This window comes from Electrona antarctica (genome assembly GCF_951216825.1).
Source record: "Electrona antarctica genome assembly, chromosome: 10".
In the NCBI taxonomy this organism is placed as follows: Eukaryota; Metazoa; Chordata; class Actinopteri; order Myctophiformes; family Myctophidae; genus Electrona; species Electrona antarctica.
The window spans coordinates 37,499,330-37,510,082 of NC_136791.1; the positions used below are offsets into that span (position 1 = coordinate 37,499,330).

At 45.9% G+C, this 10,753-nt stretch overlaps 1 protein-coding gene across 1 annotated transcript in view; it reads left to right on the plus strand.

The window, feature by feature from the left end:
- Positions 1 to 215: 215 nt before the first annotated feature.
- The window catches only part of ccdc85a (coiled-coil domain containing 85A), a 38,569-nt gene continuing 28,031 nt past the window's right edge, over positions 216 to 10,753 (plus strand). The window contains exons 1-2 of the mRNA XM_079512372.1: positions 216 to 844; positions 3,951 to 5,025. Coding sequence (XP_079368498.1) covers positions 608 to 844; positions 3,951 to 5,025 — 1,312 coding nt within the window. The 5' untranslated portion in view covers positions 216 to 607. The remainder of the gene's footprint in view (positions 845 to 3,950; positions 5,026 to 10,753) is intronic.

The window sequence follows — 10,753 nt, forward strand, 5'->3', positions numbered from 1 at the left end:
ACAGACTACACACACACACACACACAGTCTTTCTCTCTCTCTCTCTCTCGAAACCCCAATGACAAATTACACTGTGCCCAAGTCGACATGTTATATCCATTGCCCACAGCAGGTGGCGCAAAATGTCTAGAATTGCAACGAGAGAGAGAGAGAGAGAGAGAGAGAGAGAGAGAGATTTCTTCTCCTGGATTTCGTTCAAGGCACTGCACCTGGTCTCTTCTCGAAGCACTCTCATCCCTTTCATCCTCCTCTCCTCCTCCCGTGCGTTTGGAGCGCGGTTGTGCACATTATACCAGCTACAATACGTTCCAGGAGGCGGGGAGGAGGCATGCACCTGCACGGAAACAGCCCGAGAGCCGGCGAAGGTCTCTCCGGGAGACACCGAGTGCGGACCGGCTTTCTACCGACGACAGGGACCTTGTAAAGACAACCAGAGTTGCAAAATGGGCGTGAGAGACGGAGTGACCACGAAAATGATATAAATGTAACTGCATGGAATTAGGGGAAATAAAGCCACGAGTATTTGGATTCGGGGTGGTGTCTGTGAAAATTCGCTGAACACTTTAGCATAAACGCATAGCCTACCTCCGCTTGAGTTGGAGAAACGATGGAGAAAGGGACGCTGCCGCAACTCTCAGCGGCCACCAAAAGTGCAGAGGGTCCGGCGAACGACCTCTCCAAGGTACCCGACGAGGAGTTGAGGAAATGGGGCAAGGACGAGCTGATTCGCCGGCTGCGGAGGTCGGAGACAGAGAAGATGAGCGTCATCTTGGACCACAGCAATCTGATGCGGGAGGTGAACCGGCGACTCCAGCAGCACCTGATTGAGATCCGGAGCTTGAAGGTGAGATGGGTGGGGCCTGCTGCGCAGGTGCGCGTATAGACTGCAAAGGGCACACATGATTATGATACGTCAAATGAACCACTTTTTCAACATGGTGCCCAAAATAGGGTAAAAAAAGGTAGATCTATTAAAATACAAGTTTATTGATTTTCCTATTTTGACAAACAGGAATGTAACTAGCCTATAGGCTAGTCTATACCCGGTAATATCTGCAACAGTTATAAGGACAAACAATTTACAGTCGGCTATTAGCCTACTCACAATAATGCAAACATTTAAAATAATATAAAGGTAAACAAATAATATTAAATAGGCTATGACATGAATAGGCTACCAGTAGATGACAATAAATACTAACAAACAAAATATAGGCTACTCAAAACAAACAAACAAACCCCCCCCCCCCCCCCCCCCCCCCCATGAAAAAGCCATACAAAATAGTCCCAAAAATGAACAGCAGGCTATTTTACCAATCAAAATGTCTGGCAGGGAGATTTGCTTGTTTGGTATTCCCCCAAAATGTATGGTGTTATTTCAGGACCATCTAGAAAAAGTGCCCTTCTGGGCACAGGTCTCCACCAGGAGGATAGGAGTGTGTGTGATGTTTGGCAAAATGTTTTTTGTGTGTTACACGACTTGGCCTGTTGTAGCGCCACCATGAGGCTGATTTGAAAACTGTCAAGTGGCATTTCTTCCTCAGCCTAGGAATATGCATGCACAGTTTCATAGCAATCAGACGCTGTGTTGAGGAGTTGTGGCGATTTGTACAAAACGGGTACAAAGCGGGCTACTCGTGAAAACATTAGAAGCCAATCGTAGCCAATCAGGATGCATTATGAGAAATCAAACAAACCCGTCTTGATCACATAACTATGGTGAGCATGTGTACCGATTAATATAATATTAGAAAATGGTTTTTACATAATGTCGGCCTCCTGGTGGCGCTATAAAGAGCAGATGTGAAAAATTCCAGGCAAAGGTTTTTCCTTGGCCTCTAGGGAGTGTGCATACAACGTTTTACACAGATCCGTGCAGTTAGAGGTAAAAACACTAATCGGTCAGTTATAGCGCCACCATGAGGCCGAGTTGAAAATGTTCAAGTGGCATTTCTTCCTCGTATCGGCCTAGTGGTAATTGTCACGGAAATCACACAATGTGTTCATGATTTGCTGCATTTTGTTTGAAACTGAGCACTCCTGCAAACTTTGGAAGCCAATCTTAGCCAATCAGGATGGAGTCTGAAAAAGCTGAAAGACGCATTTTGTTGAATGGCTCTAGAGAGACTGTGTACCAATTTGCGTGATGTTTGAACAAAATCTGTAGGTGTACTGTCCAAAAAAGTGTTTTGCACAAAGTGGCCTCCTGGTGGCGCTATAAGAGGCCAATGTGAAAACCTTGGGGCAGAGGTTCAGCTGTGGCATTCAGTTAGTTAGAGATTAGCTGTCCACAGTCGGACGGACACACGGACGGACACACACACACACACGCGTACAGACGGACGGAGTGCAAACTAGAAAAAGTGCCCCTCAGGGCACAGGTCTCCCTCCACCAGGGCACTTTGAAAGTCAATGTTAGCCAATTAGGATGGAATATGAAATATCAGACAGAATCTGGAAAAGTAATATCCAAAAAATTGTTTTTCAAAAGTCGCCCTCCTGGTGGCGCTTTAACAGGCCGTTCTGGAAAGTTTGAGGCAGAGGTTCATCGTTGGCATCCAGGGAGTGTGTGTGCACAATTTGGCATCGACCGGGTTAACAGTGCCGGAGATTAGCTGTTCACAGACGGACGGACATACAGACGGACGGACGTACACACGGACGGACGTACACACGGACGGACAGAGTGCAAAACATGCCTTCGGCCTGGTGGAGACAAAAACATACTCTCTCCCCATGCCTTCGGCCTGGTGGAGACAACAATGGAAAGAGGCAAACATGACCAGACCTGTTGCATTGTGTGATTTGCTTCTAACTGATGACTCATCTAAAATGTGTGTTCAAATGTTGTACAGTAAATGCACACATACTGTACTACAGCCCATTAGACATTACATATACCATACAATGATCCTATACTAGTATACTATAACCTTACATACACTATTAGTTAAATTATATTACACAAATGCAATTTAGATCTGGATCAACGGTACAGTATGTCATAGCCTACAGCCCAGCATGAAATTAATAATATCCAGTTAAGTTATAAGTTAATATCCATTCCCTGGTCGTTCTTTATCAAAGTACAAGGCCTTTGTTAAAAATCACAATGCTGCACTGACCAACTGTTATCTTACAACCGCATGTGATAAATCACAGTAGGCCTACACATGTAATCCCTCTCTGTCTGCTGTGTCTGCGGTGTGTGTGTGTGTGTGTGTGTGTGTGTGTGCGTGCGTGCGTGCGTGCGTGCGTGCCTGTGTGTTGTGGGATGCCGGGCACATGAGGGGCTTGCCTAGTTGCAGAATAAAGCACAAGGTTGCAGTTGAACAAAGTGTCTCTCTCTTTATTCAAACTAGTGGGGTAGGGGGGAGTGGGAGGATATATCATTACTAAATTCACCGATCGCTGTGTGTCTGTCCTATTCCGGGTCACCAGTGAAATGCATGTTGGGACGGCTTCCGGGTCACCAGTGAAATGCATGTTGGGATGGACACAGATTAATACTGGGACACACTTTTCCGCGTAACAGACCCACACAGGGAAATTCCGCGTAACAGACCCACACAGGGAAAACAACTTGGACAGGGCATGTTAACGTGAACACACGTGCTGTTTCGACACCACACTGAACATCATTTGCTGTTCATATATTCAGAACGGGTAAGGGTATACGGGTAATATATATATATATATCGTGTTTCATCAGAAACAAAGCACAGGTTGGGAGAGAGGTTTAGTTCTCATAAGAACAACAAACTGTCAGAAGCCAAAGTAGTCACCACAATCTGTAGCCTCCACAGTGTGTAGTATACATGCGTTTAACCTGTTGATGTGTGTTTGTGCTTTTGCGTGTGTGTTTGTGTGTGCATGCGTGTGTGCACATGCGTGTGTGCATGTGTGTATGTGTACGTGCGTGTGTGTGTGCGCGTGTTGTGCTTAACCAGGACGTAAACCAGAAGTTGCAGGAGGACAACCAGGAGCTGAGGGACCTGTGCTGCTTCCTGGACGATGACCGTCAGAAAGGGAAGCGAGTGTCCAGGGAATGGCAGCGTCTGGGCCGCTACAGCGCAGGGATCATGAAGAAGGAGGTCTCCGTCTACCTGTTCAAACTCAAGGAGCTTGAGCAGCGGCAATTGGAGGTCATCCGCGAGAACATGGAGCTGAAGGAAGTGTGTCTCATGCTGGAGGAGGAGAGGGCCGCGGCTGTGGCCGCCGCTGCAGGGGGAGGAGGCGCAACGGGGCAGGGAGGTGCGGGCTGCAGGAGCTCCATTGACAGCCAGAGTAGCCTGTCCCAGCTGGGAGGCGCCCCGGCACCCGGCTTGCTGCGCGACGTCGGAGACGGGAGTAGCACCTCCAGCGCGGGGAGCACTGACAGCCCCGACAACCCCCACCACAAGCCTCCTCCCTTGGGTTCTGGCGGCCAGTCCAACGCCACCCCTGGGTCTAGATCCAGTTCTTCCGACCACCCGCACAAACCGTGCGGGGACGTGTTTCAGCACATGGGCCGCAGGTGTAGCGACACCCCGGAGTACCACACCTTTCCCCAGTCCTGCCGCCCCCGCGGGGGGTCGCTTACAGAACTGGAGCCCCGGAGTCTTCGGGGCCACAGCCCAGAGAAGCACAGCAAGTCCCCTACCAGGCTGCCGTGCGACTCCCACACCAAACCCTGTACCTCTGACCTCATGGCCCACAAACACCTCTTCATTTCAGGGCAGGGTTCGCCAGGCTCTCGCAAGGGAGCGGCCAAGTCCAGCCCAGACCTGTCGCAGAGACATAGACTGGCCCATACAGGACTAGGGGGCACTGGGGGTCTGAATGCTAGCCAAGTAATAACAGGGACCCCTGATCACCTGAGGAAAGGGAGGGTGATTGTGGGCAGTCCAGAGTCCATTCGACACCACCACCACCAGCAGCAGCACCACCACAGCCCAGAGCATGGGAAGGGGAGGTACGGTGGCAGCTCCCCAGGAAGGGAGGGCCAAAGGAGGGCTGCTGGAGAGGAGCAAAGCCTCTACAACGGTAGGACTCGCGAAACACTACTTGAATAAAATTCATAACACATTCATGACGCTCAAAATAAAGCTTCACGACATGCGTAGAACAGCATGTCATTGAAGATCACTGATTCAATCATTATCACGTTCATCCATATTTTGTTCTGTCACTTTAGACATACTGTAGTAGTGGTAGGGCTCCATGCAGTTTCTGCATTTTTTTTTTTTTTTAGATTTGTTTTTGGCTTTTGTGCCTTTATTGATAGTTACAGTGAAGTTACGAACACGCAACACGCTGTCAGGCCATATGTGGCATGCGCCTGGACCACTAGGCCAGCGGGCGCCCCAGTTTTGGCATTTCTAAATACTGAAGAAGTAATCCAGGCAGTTGTTATTGCTCAACTGCCTTGGGGGTTGAATGTATGAATGTGTTTTTCAAGCTGTTTTGTCAGCCATTATCCACAGAGTTGTTATAAATCAATAAAATCATGTATTTTATATGCATAATTTCCATTCAAATACTGTATGTAGTATGCTTACAGTAGAGTATGCATTGCAGTGGTGGAGTTGCTGTTTAAGATTGGCTTGACCTTGACTTGATACTAGAGGACACTCAAAGACAAACATTATTCACGCAATGTCACAGGTGCGCAACTGAGATCACACACACACACACACACACACACACACACACACACACACACACACACACACACTGTAACTATAGCCTGCATTATTGTAAAAGAGAGCAAAAGAGAGCACAAATGGAAGAAGAGAGCTTTATCCTGTTATCGCCTGCTATAGAAACTGCTGTAGGTGATATTTTAGAATGCATCGTGTGAAATTGACTTTGCGTAACTTGAAGCATCTGCATGCATTCACATACTCACTGTAGAGAGTAACAGAGAGGAATATATTATTTTATACTCTCAGAAATGAGTACTGTATTTAATGTAGCCCTAAACACAACAGAGGGCAAAGCAATAAGAGAGATAAAGACAAAACAGAGAGAAAGTTATAATGTCATGGGACAGTGTGTGTGTGCGTGCGTGCGTGCGTGCGTGCGTGCGTGCGTGCGTGTATGTGTGGTATTAGATAGAAAAATAGATATTAAAGACTGTGAGTGTGTGTGTTTGTGAGCAGGGGGACGTGGGTGATGTAATTCTCTAGTGTATAGAATTAACACAGGTAACCTAGGTCGGTGTGTTCATAGCCATGACTCATACAGTACATGTACGCTCACGCACACACAACACAAACCTCATTATTAGTAGTAGCAGCAGCTACTTACTGTGACTGTGCCATTGCATGGGTGAGTGGGTGTGACCGAGAGAGAGAGAGTATGAAAGTGAGAAGGAGAGGTGGTATGGAGGTGCAGTGCAAGGACAGAGGAAGAGGCAGGGAGAGAAGGGAGGGGGAGAGAGATTGTGTTTAGGGAGCAATTCTACTGCATTGTGCATCCTGAATTAACATACATGCACATACACACAGTGTGCACATGGCACGCACAGGCCAGCAGTTAGACCGAGAGATAATACTCACAAAGAGAAAGAGAGAGAACATGAGAGAGGCAGAGTTGTCTACTGAGCTGTCCTTTCACTTTAATGAGCTTGCTTTTGAGAGTTGCACAAAATAATTTTAACTGTGAAATGTTATTTTAATGTTTTGCATTTCTTGAATGCAAAGCACGCGTGAGAGAGAGTGTGCGTGCGTGTGTGTGTGTGTGTGTGTGTGTGTGTGTGTGTGTGTGTGTGTGTGTGTGTGTGTGTGTGTGTGTGTGTGTGTGTGTGTGTGTGTGTGTGTGTGCAAGCGCGCACGCCGTGCGTGCATGTGTGTGTGTGCATACATGCTTGTGTGATTGCACTTGAAGGAAATCACCAGAGTGTGAGGAACAGACCAGAACATACACATTTTCACAGCAAAATCTGGAGCGATAATTGAACTTGGGAAGTGTAAAAAATAGACCCGTAAGGGTTTCCACTGTATACTCTGGTGAGAAGAGGCTGTATAATGCAGGTATATGCTGAGTGGGGAGCTGCAATATGCTGCACACACCTCTCTCCACTCTTCCACTGTCTGTATTGTAGAGTATGTTGGTATGTAGTAATACCGTATAGCACATCTACAATGGTTGGATGTGGTCTCCTCCTATACTTCCATGAAAGAGTGCAGACCCTGGTGTATGGTAGGACACCTACTGATGGACAACTAGTACTGCCTGAAGTTCATAAGCACCAGGGGAGGTTTATCTCTTGAAAGAGCGGTAGAGTTTTGATCTCCCAAGCAGGAGACCCAGGTTTCAATTGAATCCTGGGTATAGGATGTGAAATGTAGTACAGATTATAGCTTTAACTCCGAAGTGTGTACCAAGGGAATGGAATGAAACTGAATTCAATTTTTGCTTGTTAGTGAATTATGGTGTTGTTGGGGAAGGAATAATATTGGTATTTGGCAAATCACACATGCCACCAAAAGTCCAAGTGTGTGTAGATTTTCTTTCCAACTAAACAGAGTCTGTGCAGGCTCGTCATTGCAATTAAAATGTGTTGTTTTGTCACCCATGGTGCATGGTTGGACTCTACAGCACGAAACAAAAACAAATGTTTTCTGTTAAATAGTACACCTTTTCAACTGCCACAGAAGGACTCTGAATATGCTGAATGGTGTTCCTACGTGCCTGTGTCAGTACAGGGTTATTAGGGTATGGATTGCATAGTGCTGAGTGGATGTGCTCTGTACTGCAGCTGAGACCATGGGAAATAGCCTCGTACCGTAGGTGAAAGGCAGGATCCCTGACTCAGCTGTTAGAAAAGCACAATGTAGTGGCTGAAACCACTGTCCTATACAGCAGACCCAGAAGCTGCATTTAGGAGAGGCGTGACATAGAATGTTTTGAGAGTGGTTATTGGTTAATAACAATTAAGAGTAAAGATTGTTTTGTATAGCACCGTTTCCTACCAAGAATACACATCAATGCACTTCACAAGCAGCATTAGGACAAAATTCTAATGTATTGAACAGTTATATTCAGATGGTTAAAAATATTCTCCATGCATACATGTGAAGTTGTGTGGATTATAATTGTTGCCCTGTGGCAGTGTAGAAACATCTTTCATCTTTCTTGGACTGAATTGGAAGCTGAAGGGAAGGTCGTCAGCCATTGATATTGGTACTGAGGTTATACTGTATGTGAGCTACCACAAAATAACACTTATTATGTTCATACTGTACAACCAACATAACTGAAAGAGAATTTCAACGGAGTTGTGTTTTTTTAATGTATTGTTTTGGTTCTTCAGTCCTACAACAAAGCATAAATTAGAACCAGATGACTTGAATTCTTTATTGTTTCTGCCAGGCTGAGACTAGGTTTTTGCCCCTCTCCGTCCGTCCGTCCGTGTGTCTGTGAACAGCTAATCTCCGGCATTGTTGGACCGATCAGCATAGTAGGCTAAGGAAGAACCTCTGCCCCAAATGTTTCAAATTGGCCTCATGGTGGCGCTATAATAGGCCACTTAATGTTTTTACATTTGAAGCTTAGCAGCAACATCTTCTCCAGTTTCTGCAGGCTCCTCCTCTTCATCCTCCTCCTCACCCTCTTCAGCATCAGGCTCCTCCTCTTCATCCTCCTCCTCACCCTCTTCAGAATCAGGCTCCTCCTCTTCATCCTCCTCCTCACCCTCTTCAGCATCAGGCTCCTCCTCTTCATCCTCCTCCTCACCCTCTTCAGCATCAGGCTCCTCCTCGTCATCCTCCTCCTCACCCTCTTCAGCATCAGCGTCAGTATCTTGTTCCTTGTTTTCCTCCTCTTTTCGCTTCCGGTCATCTTGTTCCTGCTTCATCGTCTTCTCTGGTTCCTTTGGGACGTCCCACGTCTCCTTTCCAGTCTTCAGCCTCCTTCATAAAATCATAGGTCATAAAATCTAATATTTTTGTTTCCAAGGATTCCTCGGAACAACTTTCTTCAAAGCACGCTTTTTGCTGCTACTCCTAAAACTAACACAATTTCGGTACACATTATTTCTGGAGTCAGGTGATCAAGATCTATCAGTCAGATTTGTCATACTCTATTCCGATTGACTATAACTTACTTCCAAAGTTTGCGGGCCCTGGGTAGGCAACCCGGCCTGTTAGAGACCTCGTTCAGAAGAGCACACGTTTCTAGTGTTAATCTCTGTGTGCTAAATATATTTCCCTTTTAATAATTTGCCCCTGAAGCCCGCTGCACTTTTTTTGCTGCAGAATGGGAATCATCTGAAAAACAAAACAAAGAACATTTATGGTAGTAGGTTAAATGTGCCCACCCCCCACATTTAATGAATAAACTCAAATTGAACACATACATCTGCCAACAAAATGTCTCTATCAGAATAGTGGGCCACTTATGAGCATAGCATAACCATCATCTCCTGGCCTTTCCAATTGAATCTCTCCCTCCATTTCTCTGTGTTGTTATAGAAGGGATAATGTTAAGAAATAAAAAAATAGGGTCTGCCTCACTATTATGAATTATTAATTGTTACACGACAACTTCATAAATGAATGAATACATTGACACAACGTGTAACAACACGATTTCATTGATTTTAAAAGGGTTTAAGTAGTCAATTAATTCCATTATGGAAGTGTGTCCAGTTCAGCTCGCGAAACTCAAGTGAGAAATGTTGATCAAATATGAATCAATCAGGGACGGATTAACCCCCGCGAGGGCTCCTGGGCCGGTATTTTTTGGGGGCCACCCTAGCACGTGTGCGCGCGAAATGTTCTGTTTTGTATCATCTTTTTTACCTAAATTTAACACAATCAACAGCCAATGAAGGCCCCCAGGAGCCCTTGTCAGGGCTCTTGTCTCAAAACCAGTAGCCCAATGGCTAATTTGGAATCAATACTGCACTGATTGATTGATTGATTGATTGATTGATTGATTCAGGTGGGCTGTCTGCACACTCCATACATACAGTACCAACGATCTGTTCTTCATCCAGTATAGCAGCGATCCTCTGTCAAGAAATAGACCGTTGAATGCCGTGTTTGACTAAATCAGAATTGAGCATTCAACCAAGCCAAGTAATGAAAGAAACTGCAATTTTGGTGTCAACAGTGACCCCAATTACTGTACAGTATAGTGAGGTGCACTCTAATCACATAAACCAATAAACATATAAAAGCTTATATGTTTTCTCTACATTTCTCTCCATTTCCATCCCAGCCTCCTTTTCTCAACCATCTCTCCTGCTTCAATTCATTCTTCTTTTATTGACCTAGCTATACTCTATCTATCTTCCTTGTCTTCCTGACCACCCTGGCCTCCACCACCTCTTGTTGCCTGACCAGTATAATGTATGTCTTCATTAAGCCCACCCTCACCCAGGTTTGCCACCTTTACAAATGGAGGTCATTAAGTTTATAGCTTCTCTGTACTACAGCATAGCCTTAACGCACTAAATAATTGAAAAGGGCCCAATGTGATTCTCAGTAAACATTACTGCCTGTGTGTGTGAGTGTGTGTGTGTGTGTGTGTGTGTGTGTGTGTGTGTGTGTGTGTGTGTGTGTGTGTGTGTGTGTGTGGGCACGTGCGTGCGTGCGTGCGTGCGTGCGTGCGTGCGTGCGTGCGTGCGTGCGTGCGTGCGTGCGTGCGTGCGTGCGTGTATATAGGTTTTCAGTGTTCTAGTTCAGTGTAGAGGACTACAATAGGATTGAGTTCCCTTAGGACCCAATACAAATCGTGGTCATGGGATTAAAAATTAAATTTA